Source organism: Blennius ocellaris (assembly GCF_963422515.1).
Source record: "Blennius ocellaris genome assembly, chromosome: 11".
Classification (NCBI taxonomy): domain Eukaryota; kingdom Metazoa; phylum Chordata; class Actinopteri; order Blenniiformes; family Blenniidae; genus Blennius; species Blennius ocellaris.
Genome location: NC_137660.1, coordinates 10,059,771 through 10,083,543, shown reverse-complemented (window position 1 = coordinate 10,083,543; position 23,773 = coordinate 10,059,771). Strand labels below are relative to the sequence as shown.

General features: G+C 44.8%; 1 protein-coding gene across 2 annotated transcripts; it reads left to right on the top strand.

Moving 5' to 3' along the window:
• The first annotated feature begins 219 nt into the window (after positions 1–219).
• LOC308136311 (CUGBP Elav-like family member 2) lies at positions 220–21,304 on the top strand. 2 transcript variants are annotated; one of them, XR_013936826.1, is made up of 14 exons: positions 220–354; positions 7,879–8,075; positions 10,704–10,786; positions 12,398–12,446; positions 12,904–13,038; positions 13,973–14,052; positions 15,298–15,459; positions 15,937–16,000; positions 16,553–16,690; positions 17,298–17,423; positions 17,815–17,991; positions 18,161–18,307; positions 19,151–19,331; positions 20,372–21,304. XR_013936826.1 is itself a non-coding variant. In XM_080504599.1 (13 exons), exons 1-13 carry the CDS (start codon positions 284–286, stop codon positions 19,276–19,278), a joined length of 1,557 nt encoding a protein of 518 aa, XP_080360725.1. In that variant the 5' UTR covers positions 220–283; the 3' UTR covers positions 19,279–21,304. The 2 variants fall into 2 exon arrangements, 1 of the variants encoding a protein (XP_080360725.1); XM_080504599.1 differs by having other exon boundaries at positions 19,151–21,304.
• The last annotated feature ends 2,469 nt before the right edge of the window (positions 21,305–23,773 follow it).

Genomic DNA, 23,773 nt, shown 5'->3' with positions numbered 1-23,773 from the left:
GTTTACTTCATTTATGGGGACGAGGGAGAAATAAAGACGGCAGAAATAAGGCGGATACCGTTGGCCTCTCTTTCCACCCCCCCTTCCATGTCGCTCTATCTCTCTCTCTCCCTCCCTCCCTCCCTCTCTCTCTCTCTCATGCAGTTTTGAAGAAGACGCCCCCTCCCTGCACCTGCTCCACTTCGTCTCCTCGTCGTCTCGCAGGAGTTGAGCCTCTTGTGGAGTGAAGCCGAGCGGAGCGGACGGACGTCGCTTCTTTTCATTGTTGTTTTTTTTTTTGAGCATGACTTCGACGTACGACCTGGATTTCCACCCTCTTTCCGAAAGTCGCTTATTGACTTCGAGCGACTCGCTGTAAGTAGTTCAACAGTCGGGCTCTGCGTCTTGTTTTTTTTATTTAACGCTCGGTATTGACGGACGTGTTTGTGTGTGTGTGTGTGTGCGTGCAACACAGTTGAGTTGGGAGTTAGCTCGCGATAGCCTAACGGCCGAAGCTAACCATGCTAACCGTGCGAACAGCGGCGACGCCGCGGCCGCCCGGGCCACAAAGTTGTGCTTAACTCCGGCAATAAAACGTGTCGCGACGCGATACAGACGGCGGCATTTAAAAAAAACACGCTCGTTTTCGGTCTCGGGGCGAAGTGAAAACGCATTTTGCTGGCGGTGGTAGTCGCGCGCTACATGTGCTTCCGGAGATCACGCGTTTCGTTATCTACGAAACAAAAAAAAAATATCGGAACATAAATGCCGAGTCTTTAACAACTACACCCCCCCCTCCCCCCGAGGCTTATTTGTGTCTTTCTTCAATCTCATTAAATCCACCCGGGGGGCTCTGGCTTCGCGGCGGTTGGTAGTTGGCCACGGCTAAAACAAGTTTCCTCGGAAGTGTGCTGAATCGAAACGGCAAGAGCGTCGGACGCTCACGTTCTGGTTTAAAACGGGGGGGAAGTGGTCGACAAGTTTGGATAAAGTTGGTGAATAATTGATGTCGTCGGTAACCCGATATAGGTGGGGTTTTTGTTGAATAACACGGTGCTATCGACTCGCATGGCGCACTCCCAGCGAGTCCCACCCCGGCCCCCCCCCTCCCCTGTTAGCCGCTAGCTCGGCTAGCTCGCAACCATCGCTGCTCCCCGTCCATGTTGGAGGAAGAGTTGCACACCGAACCACCCAAGAAACACGTGGTTTGCTACATTATTGAGACACTTAATGGGAATCTTGTGACAGGACATGTAAACACCAGCGGGGGGGGGGGGGGCTCTCTTGTGTGCAAAGGTTCACGTGTAACTCGTGTCAGATAATCCCCCCTTTTTGACTAAAACATTTCCAAAGTACAGCCTGAATTCACAAGTCTGCTGAAAATGTGACTGTTTGCTCTTTCAGCACAGCAGGACTTTTTTTTTTTTTTATAGTCTTACAGGCCACAGTTTGACCGACATTTATCTTTAATTTAGATAATCTGGGCTTGGTCAGGAAATATAAATAATTAGCTTATTGGGATCTCCACCTCTCCTTTTATTCTAGATTTTTGACGATAGTATATTATTCTAACCTCAATCATCATTTGGAATATGAGGGTTTGCTCTAATTTCTTAAAAGCAATGAGAGGAGAAGTACATTTGCCAATTTCATTTACATTTTGGGGGCAAATGTTTTATTTTTCAACTTCTGATATGTTATTAGAAGAGGTCCCGTGTGACCTGAAGATAGTGAGTTAGTAACTAGATCCTAACTAGAGGGGCTTTTGATTGATTTATCCCTGTGATTGTTGACATTTCCAGTGACTATCGGGGCTTAAGTGTGATCCTTTGGCAGTCAACACCACCACACAGCTATGTCAGTGAGCTGAAGCGTTGCAGTGATGCCTTTTGTTGTGGCCAGGGAGCTGTTGATCGGGGTACTGGGGCTGCTTGGCCCAGCTGTTCTGTTCTCTCTGCCGAAGGTGGAGGTGGTGGCGACGACGAGCAAGTGCCACGCTGCCAGATGTTGCGGGCCGAAGGAAGGATGGCACCGATCTGGGCTGTTGCCTACTTCTCAGCTTTCTCTGCTTGCCGGAGTTGGCAATGCTCTCAATCCTGTTGCTGGCCTTTTACCTGTACTGTGGCTGTGTGACTGAAGGTTGGGCAAAGTCTTTCATAATCTTTACAAACAGGTTACGTGGAGCATAAATTGCACAAGGCCGAGTTTTGGGTGCTGTGACGTTCCTACTGTCAGCAGTGGTGTCTGGCGGTGTTTGTTTTGTCTTCTAAACGCACATTAAACAACTTAAATTAGTCCGAATACAAAAAAAAGCCAATACGAATCATCTTTTGAACAGTTTATTTATAAGCTTGTGGCGCCTAATAGTTTGTTATAGATGTCAGTGGGTGTCTCGGTATGTGTTGTGTCCTCAGTGAACATGAAGTGGAGTTGGGAAAGAAAGGTTTTATTTATTAACGGTGCGTGTCGGAAGCAGCTGCAATAGTTTTGAGTTGGGAGAGGTTAAAAGGTTCTCCTGAATGTCTTCCACTATAGAGCAGAACGTATCTGTGTTTTGTGTCAGGATATTGATAATACAATTTTATTAAAGCCCACATTGACTAAAGTTTTGTATGTAGTAGGGCTGCAGGGTATTGGTTCAACATACAATACACGGCAGTGTTGTAATATCACTTGCACTAAAGTAAAGTCCAGCACTTCCCACCAGCAGCATTTCAGAGGTTTCTTGGCAGTTCTGCCTGTTTAGTTTCTGACATGAGGCCAACTGGTGCCAGGTAAAGTTTAATCTTGATGCCATGAAGTCCGATGCTATCGAGGACTCTCATCTGATGACCATAACTTGTTCAAATGCCGAGCGGGGAGCATTGAAATATCTTATTGCAATCCGGCAATATGTATATTGGGAATATTTACTGTGATGGCAGTAAAATCCATAATATATTTTGTAGCCAGTCTATGCAGTATTCAAAACTTCCTCAAGTAGTGTTTTTGGCATGTGCGATGTTTTCAAAACACGCCCATCAAGTGTTAATAATCAGGGTTAACTGAGGGAGTAACTCCCGTTGTACGATTTGTAAACGTTACCTAAAAGCAAACACTTGGACAACTGCACATTTATAACCCAAACAAACCTCTTGTCACAGATTAGGGCGGAGAACAAATGTGTCTGGACAATAAGCGCTTCCAGATAAAGTAATCAAGTCTAATTGATGCTTTTAGGCAGCCGTTAACCTCGTTATTTGAAATGATGTGAGGTCCCACCTGAAGTTTTTACAATTGCGCTCCAGCACTCTCTGCCAAAAAGGTGCGAGCCAACTCGATCCAGTCAGGTGTCGATTCGCACCAGCTTCACTTCAGCAACGTCGTCCGTAACCACCAGGGACACCCGGGTCTGATTATGTAGCTAATGGAGCAGGCCTTGTCATCAGATGCCGGCCGTCTGTTAACACGCCGCCTATTCAGAGGCTGATTGAACACGTCTGTCTCCATCATGTGGAAATGCAACAGAGAAATGAGGCCATTTTGAACCACATCAGACTTGATATCATGAAGAAAATATTGTGATAATTTTAGTATGGAAATAAAAGAACACGCATTGTGCTGCCCTTTCGTCAGTTGCTCATATTTGTCAGATGTTTTTTTTTTCTTCTTCAAACTTTCAGTCAGAGCCATTCTTGTTCGAGGGTCCTACAGCACTCCGTCTGTAAAAAAATAAATAAATAAAACGCTCCTTTTTTCCTGTGGCCAGTTTACAAGGGAGAACTTCAAGCCTTTCAGGAGGATATGTTTATTTCCAGCTTGCGCAGCCTTAAATAACCTATCAAAGAATATTGGACGGTTTTGGAGCAACAGAGACTAGATGGAGCAAGAAGAGAAAGCCTTTATGTTCCACTTGACAGCTGTCGGAGATATTACCACAGCATTAGGCATTCTGAGTCTCATCAGCTTATAGGGCTGTTGGTTTCCTGAAAGAAAAAGCAAATTCATGTTTTTTTTTGGGGGGGGGGGGGGTATTACTAGCAAACAGCTGTTTCACTCAAATGATTTTCCTCTTTTAGCTGAAGCATTACGTGTGTGCATGTGAACCGTGGCTTTTCTTCTTCTCCGATGAAGCGTTTCATCAGTGTGCTGCAGATTGTAAAACTTGATCTTTTGCCCTGGGCTGTTTTTTGGCAATTACTCAAAACAAGAGGACTCACCAGTGTTTGTATCATTGCCCTGACAAGATTTGTTTGATCAATAATTTAATTAACACAAGTTTCATTGACACTGTTACACATGGTCTATATAGCATTAACTAAATGCTGGTATTTATAAAATTGGTTGCTTTGCTTTTAATGTAGCAACTGTTCACTTGTGATACTGAGCAGTAGGACTGCTTTCTGTCTTAGTGGTGAGAAATCTGTACATAATCATGTGACATGTGTTGTTGCTGTGCCCCCTGGTGGTTTCAGGATGAGTAATATCCCAAGCGTACAACGCTGAGCTTTCAAAATCATGTCCATAACCAGGCAAATTGGCCGTCCTTCTATTACGGGCACAGCAGAGGTGTCGCTGGCATACTTGCGCGGTCAGAGCTCCCCAACAGGACGGCCACATGGTTCAAATAAATCACCTGTTTTTATGAGGGTGGGGGGGTGGACGCAGCAGCAAGCATGCAACTGTCGTGGCTTTGGATGACTCGTCAGCTGCTGTGGGGCGTCTTGGAGAGCGACGAGCTGCCACATCGCAGGGCTGTTCGTAGAAGCTCAGCTAAAAGACTTCATTACTGCTGTCTGAGAACACATGGTACAGGGACTGAGCATTACTGACAGAATAAATTATTGCTTTTTTTGTGTTTTTATCAACAACATCTTGCCAAGGCTTTTTATACAGCGTTTAATTAAATCTACAGCAGAATAATGTAATCAGTGAGAGGACAAATTATTTCTCTGTATGTATGTAGGACTGAAGCGCCTGATGACATTTGCTGGTTTTACTGAGCTGGTGCATATCATAAGGAAATACAGCTCCTTCACTAATTTTGGCTGTAAAAAGAAAAACACGTTTAGCAGTAATTTCTTTCAAGTAGCAAAAATGTTTTCTCGTTTACCAATCCATATGGTATAAGATGATCCTTTATTGATCTCGCAGACGGAGAAAGTTGGTGTTGCAGCAGCGAAGCAGGATAGTAGAACAAATAGGTGGTTAAAGAGGGAGCGTATTAATTGAACTGTCATTTTAAAATGGTCCATCTTCACATTTCCCACGTCTGTTAGAATTGTGGTACTTGTCGCTTGGGAAAAGAAACCGGTTTGAGAAGTACCAGTGGTGATGTGACTTAACTCTGTCAGTGTGTGTGACCTCACTGAGCCCACAGTGAACGGTCGTCACTGAGACTCATTTGTCCTTAAGACATTCTGAGGAAACTGCATGTTGTCCAAGGTCTTCACCAGCAGATCTGCTTTGCATGAAAATGAGTAATATCGCAGCTCAGTATTGCTCCATATATATATTTTTTAAAATATTACTGACATCTTAAATACCCCGAGATGTGAATAGCGAAGAGTAAAATCGTGTTTTTGTGACTCGTGTATGAGAGAGTAATCCCAATGAATTGTTTTTGAAATGTTGAATGCTCTTACATCTGAAAGCTCTCTGAACTTTAATACTTTGGTTCTGCAGATTTAGCTGCAGACCTCAGTTGAGTATTCATGTGTTTACCGCTCTTTACATTATGCCTCAGGATACAGCCACATTCTGAGTTTGTTATACATTTGAGAAAACACGCTGGAAACTTTATTATTCGATTTTGTGTTTGAGCTGTATAGATGAGCTATTTCTGCAGTAATAAAATGGTGTGGGTGGGCAGCTCCACCGAACACTGCTGCGGTTACACAGCCAGACAGTCTCTCAAGCTGAAGATGCACAGCTGCAGTGGCTTTGGGAGTTGAATGAATGTAAAGGAGATGCCGTGTCAATGGACGCCTTCATGGATTTGAATGCTCCCACCGAAATCCCGGTTTTGAAGTCTGGGTTTTCTCGGCCCAGAGTAAAATTTCATCAAAAGGTCCTCCAGCAAAATGGCATCAAGAGTGCCATTGGCGAAACTGGATAAATGGTGTCACACATCAGCGCTGTGGCACTAGCAGACGTGGCCTTCGACATGTTCCCAAAGCATCTCACTGACTCGGCCCATTGTGTGGCGGTGGAACGGTGAATAGCCTTCTCCAGCATGAGGGGAACAATATGCGATTGTTCCCCTGCTGTGGTGAAGGAGGCTGTAGGTTACTCTCTGTACCATCGCCAAAGCGCCTTGCGGAGGAGATGCACTACAAGCCCTCTGCCTGCTCACCAGCCATCCTTGGATGTTTCCAGCTCTGCACCGCTGTTTTTGTGTAGCTGTTACAAGCTCGTGGGAGGGGGGCACAAACCCCCCCCCCCTTTTTGGGTTTTTTGGTTTTTTACATTTTGGATGTGCAAGGCTTTCATTTCATTGTTTTTTTTTCCTTCTTGTATGTCATCGTTGGACAGTATTGAAATCCCCCGGGGTGTGGAGTTGGAATTCAGAAGAGCTGAAGCGTGATTCGTTAGCATGTCATTTAAGTTTGGCGTTTCTGCAGAACGGCTTGGCTCAATTTGTAAGCGATGGATGACTCGTGTCCAAAGGTCCGTTTGAAAATCTTTCGAAGTAATAATGAGACTCGCTCTGTTCCAGACCAACCTCATTTGCACCACAGCGACTGTTACCACAAGTCTTTGTACACGTACCGCGATTTTTCTCTCTGCCTCTGCACATGTGAACGCGCGTCGCTCCGCCTCACACTTGGTTCCCAGCACTCTTGTTCCTGTCAGGAAATGTTTGTGTGGTTGATTCGTGTGAGAGAGTGAGACAAAGGTGCTCTAGTCACAGGTACACCGGTGGGTATCGATTCTCTGTCCCTGAGGCTTGCCTCCGAGCAAACTGCCACCATTTAGTGTTTCATTTATCTCTATTAGACTTGTACTAAGTCGAGCCACTCAAATTTACAGCTCAGTACAATGTTTGTATTTAAAAGACGTCCCCTCGTCGTTGTTAAGGAGTGTTTTTGAGAAATATTGAGAGTATATTTAATTCGTACTGATATTGAGGAGACGCCACCCCCGTTCAGTCTGAAGGGCTGCTGGGAGAGAAGTGCTGACCATTCGCATCTAAACTGAGCCGACAGATGAGCAAGTGGCAAATAAATCTTGTCAGTACTTTATTAATCAAGTAAAAGTACGGCTTGTATTGGTTCTTTTTTTAAGAATAAAGAGTTGTGTTCTATGTTGTCCTTCACTTCCTACTATGTAGAGCTTTTAACTCGTGTGCCATTCCTAAATTTTATAATGGTTAGTTCTTATTATCTCGTCAACTTATCACAGATCTTTAACATCATTCTGATACTATGTATGACAGAAATGCCCACTTTCTTAAAATGTGTGATTTTTTTTCTTCTTTTCCATTTGATGAACATAAAAAACTGAATTATAATTTGTACCACACTTTTATTTGTAACAGTTTTCATGTATTGATTCCTGGAGCCGTTTATGTTCACTCATTAACACAGGCGTTCATCATTTACTGTGTTTATTGTCATCAGCCTGAACTGTTGGTTGCAGCAATATGCCCTAAAATCAATTAAATGGAAGCTCATCCTGTTGAAGCAAACCGCTTGCTTGAGGCTTTGCACATGACTCCACAGTTGGCGTCACACGGTATCGATGGCTTGAAGGAACTGGATACTCTGGTGTGAACATGAGTTGATGCAGTGCTGTATTGTCATTGAAAACGAAACTTTCTATATTCAAGCACGCTGGCTACACACTGAATCGCCACGCCGGACCGCCATCGTAACGCCGTCGCGTGTCCTGACAAGTTCTTTTTTATTTTCTTCTCAGCAACGGAAACGGCAGCAAGATGAACGGGTCGCTGGAACACCTCGACCAGCCGGACGCCGACTCCATCAAGATGTTCGTGGGACAGATTCCACGCTCCTGGTCGGAAACGGAACTAAAAGAACTATTTGAGCCCTTTGGAGCTGTGCACCAGATCAACATCCTCCGTGACCGCAACCAGAACCCTCCTCAGAGCAAAGGTATGGTTTTATGGTTCAGTGTGCCAGTTTACACAAATGAATGTTGTTTAATTCACTGTTGGGTTATACATGCCTGATATATTGGCACTGAGCGTTATTATTTCGTTTTTCGTCCGAGATGTATTTCAATTTTTTACAATAAATTTAGGTGCCAGAACTACAATGAATATTGGCCTGAAAATATTTCTATGGCCACGTTTTCTGCCCGTGTTGACCTGCTTTGAGTGGTCAAGCACTCACTGCTCATCACGTTTCACCCTTCCCTCCAGCGAGATACGACATTGCTCGTCTGCAAATGCGGTGCAGCTGTGTTTGTGCTCGCAGACAAAAAGATTCTTTTGTTTCAAGGTTTAAATAACGGCCTTTTCAGAACACCGTATTATGAAAACAATTTCAGCTTTTTTTGTGCTTTGCCATAGTGATTTAAAAACCGCGTTGTGTGCGAGAATAGTGTTACTTGACTGCAATTTTCCATTAAGGCGTCCATCGATGCGCTCACCTTAGAAATGGTGCTTGAGTTGAGCGATTCAGTTTAGGCTGCAATTAGAGGAGACTGCGAAGTGGATGCCCGCTGTCTGCAGAGAGCTGCAAAGTGCCACTGGAAGTGCTCAGTCTCCCGTAACTAACCGCAGGTGAATAAAGTAACGGTATTCCTAATAGACGTGTCCTGGGTCGCCTACATTTCAATAGCCTCACTGGTTAGGTGAGTCACCGTGGTGGGAAATTATTAATCCACCTTGTGCTTTTTGAATGTCGTAGGATGACGCTTGACGCTTGGCTTAATGAACAATGTTTTTTGAGACCAGTAGTTTCCAATCCCAACTGTTGGTGAAGGTGTCCGGTCAGACATTGCTCGGAGCTTTTCAAGCCTGAGAAATGTTCTCTGCTGCCTTTCTGCTGGTCGAGTCTGTCAAAGTGTTGGTGGAGAAAGGGGGGCGCCCTGACAAACTGGAGCTTAATAAATCAGTGGTTTCTTTAACCTTACAAGCTGAAGTTTGGCTCATCATGCCACTGAAACTATTGTATACCTTTTTGCAATTTGTTGGTCATTTGTGTTGTTTTTACAGGTCCACACAAGCTAATTGCACATCAATATATCAGAAAACTGTAAATTTAGTTTTTTTAATACCACTAAAAACATTTATTCCTCTGTCATACCTCTGTAAAGTTGATGTGTGTGAACATCTAATAGTGTTTGAGATATGAGTCACTCCTCATTTTGTTTACGCAGTCTATATATATATATATATATATATATGCATGCATGTTTCTCGATATGCTCTTGACACTGCTCCATTTGAGAGGCTACAGAGTTCAAAGCCCCCCTTTTCAACAGAGCTCCACCTCTGTTCTCTGGAGTTTCAGCTGTGATGGCCTATTGACATGTTAATGCTATGGTAATGTATTCTAATAGATAATCTCGTCTGATCACAGCCATCTCTGGCTTACCCAGACTGTGCAAGTGGAATTTGTTGCAGTTGACGCCCATCAATTTTTCTGTTCTCCCCTTTTCCCAGTCGTCGTACGTCTAGTGGGAGAAGTGGTTGGCGATTTATCGGAGCACAGGAACATGGTGTTATCTGGCTTTTGTTTATTTACGTGCCACATAATACACCTCGCACGCCGTTCTTATGTCATCAATCCCGCTTTAGTTTGATTTCTTCGTTGAAATTGCTGTAATCCCACTTCAATTTGGGTTGTTTACTTCGCCACAGCTCTGTTGAGGAGCCACCGGATTTAGAGCAGGTTTCTTTTTTTAGGTCGCATCCACTGCAGGTCATGAAAAAATCATCTGATGCCGATCACGCCTCTCGAGAAGGTTTATTTAGCGCCACTAAATCAGAGGCCGAACTAAACAGCAGAGAAAGGGAGCGCTCAGCTGGTTGTAGAAGAGAAGAGTGCAGCTTGATGCATATTAGAGTTCAGCGGCCCTCCCCGCGGCCTGGGAGCTCCAGTAACGGCATAATACACACTATGTAGGTCAGAGACGCTGCAGTGCTCCACTTCCCCAGCCCAGTGAAACTGACAGGCTGGAACGCCACTGGCGGTCTGCTGGGACGGAAGGATGAGAGCCCCTTTTTTTTTTCTTTTTTTTTTTTTTTCCCCTCCCTCCCTGTTCTTTTCTTCATCCCCTTCCCCCACCACTGCTCCTCTCCCTCGATTCTTATTCTTTGCTCTCAGTCGTGTTCCTACTTGCCTCTTTGTGCCGCTTTCGCCCGCTGTATGTGTATGTGCCGGGATATTTTTGGGACTGGATTCTTATGTAATACGGTAACGCTCAGTCCAATCCGCTGGTTCCCGTGTCCCAGCTTGCCTGAGCAGCGTTGACCTGCCGGCAGTGCATCATTGTCTCCTGATACACATCTAACCCAGTGGGCCTCTCTGGGTTTGTGTCGCAGCCTTCAACTATCTTGTTGCTCCCGTGTCCCGGCTACACACTCCTGCGTGCCCAGAATATCCTGTCACATGTCCACAGCATGTGATATACAGAGAATATACTTCCACCCGTTTAGCATCTTTCCTCCTCTGCAGCATTGGTGTTACATTTATTGTGTCTGCGCTATATTTTATTATGCAGTCTTTCTCATCCTCTCCTCCCATTGTTTTGTCTGTTTCTTTCCTCTGCAGGATGCTGTTTTGTAACTTTTTATACAAGAAAAGCTGCACTGGAGGCCCAGAATGCACTGCACAACATAAAGACCTTAAGTGGGGTGAGTAAGCGCAGCATGGACTGCTTTTAGCTGCTTGAGCCCCTCTACATCCCGAATGTGGAAGGTGAGCTCTGTGCTGGCCGATAATGAGCTCTCGGTCCGCTGAACGCCCGTCTGGCCAGAGAAATATTTCAGCCTCCAGTATCGCTGACACTACAGGGAGGGCTGCCCCTGAACCGATAAGATGACCCAACACACTGAGGTATTGGGTAAAGTGTGCCTGACGAGGCGGGAAGTTGTCTGCTGAGGTCCAGGACTTGATCTACACGATCTCGAGCAAATTAATAAATGCTTGTCTTCGTGAATTATTAACATATGTCTCTATTTTTACTTCCCAAAGTTAAATGTAGAAGTAGAGAGGAGTCTTTTCTTTTTTTTTTTTTTTTTGTTTTTTTAAACAATGGAACATGGACTTTTGATGCTTCCCATGCTTTATCTGGTGAGATTAAAGCCCAGTCGACTGGAATAAGTGCAACAGCTTGTTAAGTCTCTACAAATCTGTCTCCACAGTATATTGTTCTAAAGTACTCCCTCCAATCCATTAAATCTATAGCAAACAACTCTGCCCATCAATTAAATCAATATCCCCCCAGTATCTCCGAAGAAGAGCTGCCGTCAGTGAGGTTACAGGTAAATATTGAGCCGCCTTGATAAATGAGTCCAGCAGGCGGCGTGTACGGCTCGAGCACTCTTCATTGGTCCACTATCAATCAGCCAGACATCTCAAATAAATTGTGGTCGACCAGCTCGGCTCTCAAATCTGAGTCCCAGGTCCCACTGTTACTGGCAGCGACTGCAGGTGACTTGAGTTTGGTTTGCGCGGCAGTGGAAAAGCTTGTTTTCCCAGTTTTTGTTTTCTCTCCCTTCTGTGCCTCTCTCTCCTTGGTCAGTGACGCTCGCCAGTCCCCATACTGAGCGGGCCATCTGTCTGCTTCTCTTTAGTGCTTGTCACAAACAAACCCACCACTTTTCATAAGTACAACCTGCTCAGGCATCTCATGCAAGATTTTTTTCCTTTTTTTCACATCACATGGCCTGCGAACGTGCCATAATATATATTTTCATAAGTTTTCATAGCATTCTTGAATAAGGGAGTCTTGAAATGACAAATCCTACAGCGTCCTCTCACACAAGCTCGAAAATGAGCCTCATGTTCACAATATAATTTTTTCACTGCCCAGATTGGCCACACCTTGTTCACTATGTAATACAATTGTGTAAATGGAGAATTATAAGACAAATCAACATGGATTTGAAAGCAATAACGAAGCGGCCAGCCTGTCAGCCATCTCTCGGAAATTGTTCTAAAGCAGATGAGGGATGTTGACAGGAAGAATCGATAAGTTCAATTACAAGTCGACACTATAGCAAGCAGTGAAATTGGATACTGGAGAATTTGATCCCCGCCAGCAGCCTGCAGACACTTCCTCCTGAATCTGAGCAGTGAGTGACGATGCTCTTCGAACAGAACAAGCAGTTGGCAGGAATGTGTGCAGTGCAAAGATATGACACCATTGTGATGCGATAACGAAGCCAAAGCACCTGGATAGTTTAGAGCGGCGATAGATGCACTATTAACCACTTTCTATATTATCCACATCTTTTCCCCAGATGCATCATCCTATCCAGATGAAACCTGCGGACAGTGAGAAAACAACTGGTAAGTGCATTCACTTGAAATGATCAGGGACAGCAGGCAGACATGATGACGCTACAGGGAAAAGTAAAATAACTGGCCTATAGGGAGGCGTGGATATTTTTTTGTGGTCTTAAAATGGTGGGTAGAATTGTCTGAATCCAAAATGCAGCTCAGGACACCGAACGTCTATACCAAATTTCTGTATCGTACACGGTTTTAAAAGACGAGTAGTACCGGTATATAACATCTCGAGGAGAATGTATTCATGATATGTTCAAAGAAGTAGAACACAAAAAGTTAGTTATTTTCAAGAGGCTGGCACTGTGAAGGAGAGGCAGGAAATGTGGCGGCATGATGAAGAGCTGCAACAAAAAAAAAAAAGAGGTGCAAGATTTAGCGCCTGAAGAATCTGCCACTTTCATAGGTCTATTATTGTTTTCTATTAACTGAATGGCTGTTCTTTTCATTTTTCCTTCAGCGGTAGAAGACAGAAAACTCTTCATCGGGATGGTTTCTAAGAAATACGGCGAGAACGAGATCAGAATGATGTTCTCGTCCTTCGGACAGATCGAGGAGTGTCGGATTCTCCGGGGACCAGATGGCCAGAGCAGAGGTAGGAGTGCTTTCAGCATGTAGCCGAAGCGTTCTCAGCCTCACAATCGCCAACTTCAGCTCAGCTGAGTACATATTCTCATCAAGTATTTATACACCCCCCCACACTTATTCATTCCAAACCCTCCACCTCCAAATCAAGTGCTATTCACCTCCAGTGGCACCCTTTCCATCCCCATAGTCTGTGTTCCCCCCCCCTCCCTCCCCATCACCGTGACACTCGGCCTCCACATCTCGCAGTGAAGGGCCACTGCACTCGCTGTCCGGTACAATGGCCCGTCGCCTTGGCAACCGCTGGCTGCTGGTGTTCGTAGGCTCAGCTGGCAGGCGGCTCAGCTCCTCCTTTCCCACCTCCTTCATCACACTCTACAAAGGCTGGAATTAGCCTGTCGTTGCATCTCCTACATAGCGCTCTGCCGCAGAAAGCCTCCGATAGGGGCTCGACGTGTCTGCAAAATGTAAAAAGCGCACGGCGGAGACGCGTCCTACTTTCCCTCCTCCCCGTTGTACATGTATGCGATGAGGCGAATGTAGCCGTCATTAGAAGTGGGCTCTTCTAGCCTTTGATGTTTGCCGGCCTTAAATATTTTAGTGAATCAAAGCCTTTCAGTGTGTTATTTTTGTGTGCATTTTCTGTGTATATAATCATGTTGACTGTCTCACCATGATGCCACACAGCCGAGCCTCTCTTGGTGGCAATTTAATCCGTCGATCACTGTGCTCATGTGACATGTGTTACTGTTTTTCTTGTTGTGTTCTTTCTCCGTGTGCTAACCAGTGAGGGTGGTTTCTGTGTGCTTGGGAGTTGCCATTCTTTGTACTGTAATGTCTTTATTTGGGGTTCATAACGAGTTGTCCAAACCTTTTGTCTTGTTTTGTTTCTTCTTTGTCCCTCCCTCCCTCCTCCCCCCTTTCCTATTGTTCCCCCCCTACAGGCTGTGCGTTTGTCACATTTGCTACCAGGTCAATGGCACAGAATGCAATCAAAACCATGCATCACTCTCAAACTATGGAGGTACTGTACCCCTTAGCACCTATCTGTCATTTCCCCCCTTCCCCCCCCTCATACATTTTGCTGCCCCCTTGTGTTGGAAACATGAACCTGTTCGAGCAGATGGCGTCCATTCATCACAGAGCATGAGTCATTTCCAAAAACCACTCTTGCTAATTAAAAATTACATTGCGGTCTGCAAATTAATTGAATAAAAGTTGAAACAAAGAGGTTTACAGAGCAGCTGAATTCAGAACTAACAAGACACCATGAAAGCTGTCATCTCTCATTTTGGTGTAGACGACATCTCATTTAGTACCATTTAACTACGCTCTCGGGCCTTGGCATTTTTATTGTGGTTGTGGGACGACACTTTGGGCCGCGAGGAAAACCAGCCACCCCAGTAAATGTAGGTTAACAAGAAATCAACTTGGACTGGAGCAGCCACTCCATTGCATTTCTTCAAAAACTGGGTCCGCCTTACCACATAACCAGCAAGTGTGTTCTTTGTGGAAGTAGAGCAGCAGTAATTTGACAGCGAGCGGGTCAGAGGCTCCCCAGTGAAGCATCAGACCAAGTCTAATTAGGAGCCCAACCAAACATGACCACTAGATTAAATGAGGGCCCCAGTGGTGGCGCCACCTAGTTCTCCCCACTCCATATCGTCTCCTCCCTGGTTTTTTCAGCTGCCATGGGGAGGTGCTGCTGGTTCAGAAGCCATTCCTCCCTCCCCGCCCCCCCCTCCTCCTCCTCCAGCCTGGTCCCCGTCTCGCTCTCCACTCTCAGAATACTTTAAGCGCCGCATGCCTCGTCCATGCGTCCGTCTGAACAATATGTGACTTGTCTGTTTGCGAGACTCTGTGTATTGTAATGCATTTTCTTAATGTCTGCTGACATCCTCGTTTGAGTGTTTTGTTGGGTTCTTGTTTTTTTTTTTTTTTTAAATGTTGTGTCCATCTGTTGTCTGCTTATCTGTGGACTCTGTTCAGTCTGCAGAGTGTTAAAATGATTCACAGTCTGCAGCATCGTCCTGTGCCCCCCCTTTTTTTGGAATGTGGCCTGGCTCAGCTATGCATGGCAGATGTCCTCTGTGTGTTAGCTTCGATACGAATGCAACAGGCATACAGCTGTCTTGAGGCGTAGCGAAATCCCCTCTTTTAAAAGAAAGATTCTCTGCAGCGACCGCGTCCTTGTGTCGGTAAAGAAGCGGTTGCATCGCTCACGTGCTCTTGAACCGGTCTAACTTCTTGTACTTCCTCACCGCTTCAGGGCTGCTCCTCACCTCTGGTGGTAAAGTTTGCCGACACACAGAGAGATAAAGAGCAGCGACGCCTGCAGCAGCAGCTCATGCAGCAGATTCAGCAGCTCAACAGCGCCTCCACCTGGGGAAACTTGGCCGGCCTGGGGAACCTGACACCGCAGTATCTTGCTGTAAGTGTACAATTTATGAGCCGTATGGATTTCTCCCTACATTATGCGTTTGAAGAAGCTCTTTTCTGTTGGATTGCACAAAGTGACGAAAAAATATTATTTTATAAACATTTTCAAGTTGACAGAACGTTTTTCTTTTTGCAGTCATGTTTTGAACAATATATTTAATGTAGTCTTACAAACGCACAAACATTGTGTGTTCCAAGATTGAGTCAGAACGTATCTTAATGTTGTACAGGGTGGGCAGCCCCCCTCAGTCCTTCTCCAACATGTGACCTGCATGTGCTGTCTGGAAATCTGAGCTGAACATGTGACTTAAACACGAACAGCTGAGCAGTATTGGGTTTCTTGTTGCGAAAATGAATGCCAAAGCCATGACTTCCATGAATAAAGCTGGTGTTTTTGAACTCGCAATGGGCCCGTCTCATACAGTTGGTGGATCCCTGGTTAGTTTACTCTTTCTCTGTGTGTCAACAGTTGCTGCAGCAGGCCACGTCAACCAGTAGCCAAGGCAGTTTCAATGGCATTCAAAGGCTAGGAGGTGAGTTCATCCTCTCGCGCGTCTCGAGCCCCGGCGTGTAAATGAACAGGCTCCACTTTTCATGTCACCAACCCTGTGACTTGGTGTCGTCTCCACGCCCACACGGTTCTTGGCAGTCACATTACACTCTCAGATCAGTGGCACATTAATAATCGGTACTGCTGTTCCCAGCCCACGCAGGCGGCTGAAAGACAAATAACACATCTTCCTGACTGGGTCAGATTGAAAGCCGGTATTAAGGGAAACGTGTTCCATGCTGTGATTTGATGTTGGGACATCCTTAATCACTATTGTGCAATTGCTTGAAGGCAATTTTTAAACCGGCTGAGTTCCACTATTAACCTTTGTTCTTTTGCGGAGCTGACTGGAGTAATTGAACAGGCCTGTGAAAACCATGATATGACTGACCAGCCAAACGCAACGGGACATGAATCTACCATCAGAAAACTGTAGCAAAACCTAAAGTGGTATTGTTTGTATAGAGCAGGGAGTAATCTTCCACAGCAACACAGGAGGTTTTTGATCACATACGTGGGTGTCTGTCATACGCAGCTGGCGTCAATCCGCTCCAGCTGCAGAACTTGGCCACGTTGGCGGCAGCGGCGGCTGCAGCCCAAAGTTCCAGCAGCCCGACCTCCACCAGTGCCCTGTCCACAAGCGCTGCAGCCCTGGGAGCTCTGGGCAGTCCAGGTACATGAAGCGTGACACACTATAGATGTATATGGAGCTCGTCGTTTGCTTTGTGTCCCTCGCCAAACACCCAACCCACGGGCAGTGTCGTAGTTTCTTTTATTTCTATGTTGCTTATGAGTCTTTTAACTTTGTCAGCCTAGAATTGTTGAGACTCCTGTCGTTTGCCTTCACGTGAAACAATTTAAATGTGAAAATCCCTTTTGGATGAAAGGTACAAGCATTGAAAATTTACAGCCAGTCGAGTTGGCAGCTGAACTCATTCATTACCCTCATTTACTGTTTGCTTAACAGCCCTCAGACCTTCCTCATTTATTTTATGGAAGCTAATCATCCGCATATAACATTTTATTAGAGCCCTCATTTGCTGTAATCTGGGTAAATTTACACCGACTCCTTCTGCTCGAGTTTCCCCCATATGGTGGCTTTTAAAGAACCGGGCACATAAGAGGACCGTTTGCTTTTAGTTTTATTTGTTTGTTTTGTTTGTTTTATCTTAATGAGTGCTTGCTCTCGGCCGTGTCACAAGACTTAAGTTTGCAACAACGTCTCAGGATTTTAAGTGACAAGAGCAGCAGGTGACTCGCCGTGTGTCTTTGAACGGCAGGATCAACTGCAGCGTCCAGTGCCGGCGCAGCCATGAGCACCCTGGCGTCCCTGGGCACCCTGCAGGGTCTCACCGGGACCTCCGTGGGCCTCAACAGCCTCAATGCTCTCACCAGCAGCGTCGGTGGTGAGACGATTCCCTCTGATACCTGCACCGTATGGCTGAACGCCATGCTTGTTTTTGCCATCAAGAAACCGGAGCCCTTCGTGGTGCTAAAGCTCGGAAACCTCACTGTTTATTCAGTCTGTGCCTGATGTGCACGTACGCCCTTTTTAATATTGCAAACATAGAAGCACTGGAAACTCTTTTAGGCTTCTTTTTATGCATGACGGCGCTCCGGTTGAATTGTTCCTGAAATAACTCATGACAAGGCAAAAGGCTTAAAAAAAAAAAAAAAAGAAGAATAAATAATTGGTTCAACATCCTTAATGAATTGGGTCCCAATTTCCACATTATTTGTTGGAAGCGGTGCATCTTTGTTTCGAGAGCGTAAGACCGTCCTATGTTTGCGCGGCAGGCATGGGGGCCATGAATGGCGGTTTGGGAGCCTCCATGGCCAACGGGTCAGCAGCCAGCTCCATGGACGCGCTGACTCAGGCCTACTCAGGGATGCAGCAGTACACCGCCTCCGCTCTGCCCTCGCTCTACAGCCAGTCCCTCCTGCAGCAGAGCCTCGCGGGCAGCCAGAAGGAAGGTAAGCAGATCCTCGACGCGCACCTAGCACGCTGGCATTCTGTAAATGGCGCTAGTTCCAGGGACGAGGGCGGTAAAGAGTAGAGATGAGCTTTTCGTCTGATCACCACCGGCGGCGTGTCTCTGAGTGTCCGTCTAACTTGAGTGTTTGGGTTTCTTGCCAAATGGAGTAGGACCAGAGGGAGCCAACCTGTTTATCTACCACCTGCCCCAGGAGTTTGGGGACCAGGATCTCCTGCAGATGTTCATGCCTTTTGGAAATATGGTGTCTGCCAAAGTCTTCATTGACAAACAGACCAATCTGAGCAAGTGCTTTGGTAAGTAGCTTCTCCACCAACGACTTGGTCCTCACTTAGAAGTAGCTAGAAGCCCCCCCCTCATTATTTTGTTATGGAGTTAATTAATTACATGGTAAATTATAACAGCGCAGTCATTTATTGGTTTATTGATAAAAGCATGAGTGATTTTTTTCCTGTTTGTCTGAGATGCATGCACAGTATGCGGCATGGATTTGTTTTTGTTTTCTCGGTTGGGGAAAACATCACAGAAGGATGAGCTCCTGAGGGTTACTGCTTTTCATGTGAAGCCCTTGAAGAAAGTGGTCTTTTAGTTTCTGGGGTGTGGATGAAGCTTCCTGTGGAGGTTACTGCAGGGTACATAGACTGGTAATGCTCATGTAAGACCTGGCCAAAGTTTGTTTTTATGGCGATCATCCCTGTTTTTAAAGAAAATCACTCATGTGTACATTTAGTATGGACGATACCTTATTAATTTACTATTTTTATATACATTTATGGATTTGATTGGATGAAGAACGTGAATTTGAGTTAAAGTTCAGATGTTGGTGAAAAGAGTGTGAGGGATAGATTTTAATCACTGTCACTAAACGGTGTGTAATTTCTGTGTAAAGTTTTGAGTTATTAGTCATTAGTCTTGTGATCAGCAAAGTGGAGTAATCCAGTCTGTCTGAACAATGTCAGCCGTACGGTTGAATGGTGGGAGAAAGCAGCGCCACATATTGCTCCAGAGGTCACCTTCTTGGGGTAAAGATGGTCGTACGTGTGAAAAAACACCCCCGGGTGTCAAGTTGCAGTTTGGTGTTTGACGCGTGTCTTTGTTTGCTTTTTTTCCGCCCCCCCCCCCCCCCCCCCCCCCCCCAGGGTTCGTCAGCTATGACAATCCCGTGTCCGCACAAGCCGCCATCCAGGCCATGAACGGTTTCCAGATCGGAATGAAGAGGCTGAAGGTCCAGCTGAAGCGTTCCAAGAACGACAGCAAACCCTACTGATCCTTGCCCCGGGGCCTCCCCCCCTCCCCAGCTCTAATGCTAGCACTGCTAGGGTAAGTTCACCCTCCAGCCAAGGTCACCACAGCAGAGACTCAGAGGGGCGGGGGGAAGGAGCCCGCCGCGGGAGGGAGAGTCACCTTATTCCGATAATGAGAAACCGAAACAAAACGTTGTTGCAATGATATTTCCACATTTTTGCTGTATCTCATTCCTGCGGTTTTTCTCATGTGATTTTGAGTCCGATGAAATATTTTAATGTATATGATTATTTATGACTATCACTGGAGTCAGTGTTTCGCTGGAGGTATTTTGTGTCACTGTGTTAAAGTGGAGAGCGTCAGGTGTGTGTTCCATGCCATTTCATTGCCTTTGAAGTCGAGCCAGACCGACGGTCGACTGAGGATTCGCTCGTTGTGTCGAAGGGGCTGCAGCCGGGGCGCCGTCCACCCCCGAGCCCCGAGCCCCGGCCTGCGTCTTGGCTGTTCCCTTGTTTTTAGTCCGTCTCACCCCCCCCCCCCCCCCCCCCCCCCCGTCGTCGTCCCCGTGAAAATCTTTTGCACTCTAAAACCCCTCACCCAGCCCCTCCCCCTCCCCCCCTCCTCTCTCTTCCTCTCTGCCCACCTTCATCGTCTCCGCCATCTTGAGCTAGGCTACCTCGCCGTTTCTCTATTAACAACTTCTTCCAGTCATTCCATCCATCCTCCACGTCTCCCACGAGGGACTGGCTCTCGATGGATCTCTTTGGGTGCCAAGTTATACAGTTTGTGCATGTCGGAGTCTCTGCCATACGCCCTGGTAGTGTCACTTCCTTAATCTGTGTATTGTTTTTGTGTGTCGGGACAGCGGGGTGCGCTCACTCCTCTGTCTGTTTACTGTCTGTGGTGACTGGCATTGTTTTTTGTTGTGTTTTGTGCCTCATGGCTTAAATGATTCTTGTGCCGTGCCCCTAACTTTCTCTCCTTTTGTTCTCTCCCTCTTTCTTTCTTTCTTCCTCTCTCTCTCTCTTCTCTCCCCCTCTCTCTCTCTCTCTCTCCCTCTCTCTCTCCCTCTCTCTCCACTGTCTCTTCCTTTTGTGTTTTTGTTCCTTTTTTAGAACAAATCTCCATGCCTGTTTGCTCATCATTAGCCTAGCATGTCTTCATGATGTTGAAAGCCAAGCCAAACTCCTGGCCTCATCATCCCACCATTGTCTGTGATGTCTCTCTAAGCTCGCCTGACCAATACCTGGCCACCCACTGACCTTGACCTTAGCTCAACCTGATTTTTTTTTTTTTCTCTCTCTCTCTGCATGTATATTCATTTTTTTGTTTTTGTTTTTTGTGCTTTTTTCTGTATAGAAATGTGACAGGTGGGAGAGAGGTCAAGCAAATCAATGTGAAAACGTATCTACGTTGACTTCATTTAAGAGACCGTCTATTTTTTTTTTTTTTTGCAAATGTTTTAAAAACCTGTGGGATTTCTTATTTTTAATTTAGCTTTTTTTTTTCTTTTCTTTTTAAATATTCTGTTGCTTTCTTTTTACCTCTCTCAGTAAAGTTCACTTGAAAGTTGAATACAGGGATTGGCACACAGCTGTGCTACATGGTGCCATTAGCAATATGTTGGCTTCTTAAACAAACGGCTTACAGACCACTTTCCAAAACTTTTGAAAGTCTGACCAGTAAAATCCCTCTCAGTGCTCTGTAACGATCTCTACATTTTGCGGGCAGTGTGAAGATTTACACCAAGGCTTATTTGAAGATCTATTTTCATTTCATTTACAAAAAAAAAAAAAAACTTCAAGTGTATTTACCTTTTTTTTTTTTCTTTCTTTGAACTATTGATGGCACAATAAAAGGTACATTTGCTCTGTTTAGAGAAATGACTACCTACATGAGTCAACTTTTTTAGAACTGATTCACAAATAGACAATCTGTGGTTTAAATGCACACTTAGATTACCTATATTTTATACCATTGAATCTATAGAAGTTTAACTAACAGAACCCAGGCAAAACTTTGGGTTTTTTTGTAGGTTATGTTGTAATGTCATCTGTGTTGGGGAGGGAGGGAGCAAGGTGGGGGGGGGGTCCTTCAGCATATTGCATTTTTAAAAGAGGACTAAAAATCAGTTTGCTTATCGTGGCCGTTCGAAGGTCATTTCTAGTCGATTTAAACATATTCAGTCCTAAATTCCTCTGCTTTAGCTGTAAGTTTGACTTCTGATTTAAAAAAAATAATAAAATAAAATAAAAAGATTTTGTTTTTATTTTAGGGTCACATTTGAGGCTAATTATTTCCCCCCCGCATTTAAAGAAGTGTTGAACTTCCATGGTACGTCTTGTTAGCTTTCTACGACTTTATCTTGACTAATTTAAATACTAGATTGTTGTTTCACTTTGGTTTAGTTTTGGATGCCTCGTGTTTAAAAAGATGATTTTACAATGTCTGTTAATCATTCAGATGCCAGACAATGTCTTGTTTTGATTTCTTCTTGTTAAAAAGTGCCCATGTGTCAAACTCAGTGTTTTTTCGAATTCACTTGACTTTCTTTGCTGTAATATTATCTAGTCTTTCTTTACACACACACACACACACACACACACTTTCTGTGGGAGCCCCTGAAGAAGAGAATGCGGACACTTCTCTCACACACACATACACACACACACACAGTCTTGCTTTTTGCTTCAGTGACTTCTAGCTTCATGTTTGAGTTGTCCACGACGACGCACAGCACATTTTGAAGAAAAAAAAAAAAAAACGTCCGACTCCACCACTATAGTGTTGGTTTACAAATACATTCCATTTTTTTCCAACACGGAAGTTTACACTTTTTTTTATCAGGGTTGTATTTTGTTACACATCTTTGAAATGACCCTGGTAAAAACCACTCCCCCCCCCTCCTCCACCCCTCAAAGATGGGTTCCCTAAAAACTGCGTGTACCTGGTGGCGCTAAAGAGTTGTCAACTCAGGGGTTTTTTTGTGTGTGAAACTACACTCGCACAGGATTATGACACAAAATGCACAAAGTATCACCATTAGACCTTTTCAGTTTGGATTTCTTTCTTTCTTTCTCAAAACACATTAATGTCCGTTCTCCCCCCCTCCCCCCCCCCACCCCAAATAAAACCAACCAAAAAAAACAAAAACAAAACGCAAAAAAAACAACCTTTGAAAGAACGGTACCAAATTTGACACAGTGCTTGAGGGGGGGACGCGTGGTTGTTTTGTAAAGGAAATGCTAAGCACAATTGTGGGCGCGAATCACTTTTGCAGAATGTCGTGTGATTTACCATCCCCGGGAATTTTCAAGGTACCCCCCCCCCCCCCCCCACCCCCCGATTTCTCTTTTAATATGGGCATGTGCTTTTTACGGTGTGTTTTTTCTATCCAAATGCAATACAATATTCAAAGTGCCATATATACGTCTAGAAACTGCCTACACATTCTTATTAGGCCTTGGTTTAGAGATTGCTGCAGTTCGCCTTTTTGTTTTTCGTGTGTATTTATGCCAGTGTCATGAAAGCTTTTGTCACCTGCTAATGTTCCCTCTTTACCCCCCACCCTCCCCCCTCCCCTTTACTGTGTGTTGAGTTATTAGTAAATGTGTATTGTGATGTACTCAATTTGAACAGTTGGTTAAGAAAAAAAAAAACTGTAGATAAACAATAAAACTTCCCTATACATTTCGAGGGTTAACGGTCTTTTTTAGTGGGAGTGGGACGCGTGTGCTGTTACCACTCTGACTCACTGCTGTGCGAGGAAGTAGAACGTAGATGTGTGTGAGTTGCTGAAATGATTGCAGCGATTTAGTTTAACTGTGAAACGATTAAAAAACAAAACAAAAAAAAGCACAATGTACAGTTCACAGCAGTCCCGACAGGAACTTGACTCTCTTCAGGGGCTTCCATCACAAATCTCCATCGAGCTCTAACAATCACTGTTTCTTCTTTCTTTCACATTCTGAAGTGCTTTTTCTTTTCTTTTTTTTTTCTTTGTTGACAGTGTGTGGTAGCTTTGCATCTCTATAGATATTGTCTTGATTCAAAACAAAAGAGAAAAGAAAAAAAAAAGTGTTATTTTTCCCTGTCTGATAATCGGTAGGACTTTGTTCACGTTCCACCAATTATTTAATAGATGTTTTTTGTCTTGTCTTGATGAAAGCCAAAGTGAGTGCATCTTGATGTGATCTCTATTATACACACACACGCAGTACACTTCTTTGTTCCTCTTCAGTCAATAACCTTTTTTTTTTTGGTTAATTTTGAAACTGGGTGGGATTTGAAAAAGTAAAAAGACACACAGGCTGTCCAATTTCTACAAAACTGGTTGTTCATATGTCTTTTTGTACCAGTGAAGCTTTTTTATATTGGAAATTAAAGGAGAAAATTCTATATTGGAAAAAAGAAAGAAAAACAATTTGTCTGGCCTCTCAATGAGGCCTCGCCTCGACCAGGTCTCGCATTTCGGCCTCTTGGTGGTGTCAAGCAAATTATTTTTTCCTCCCCCTTCT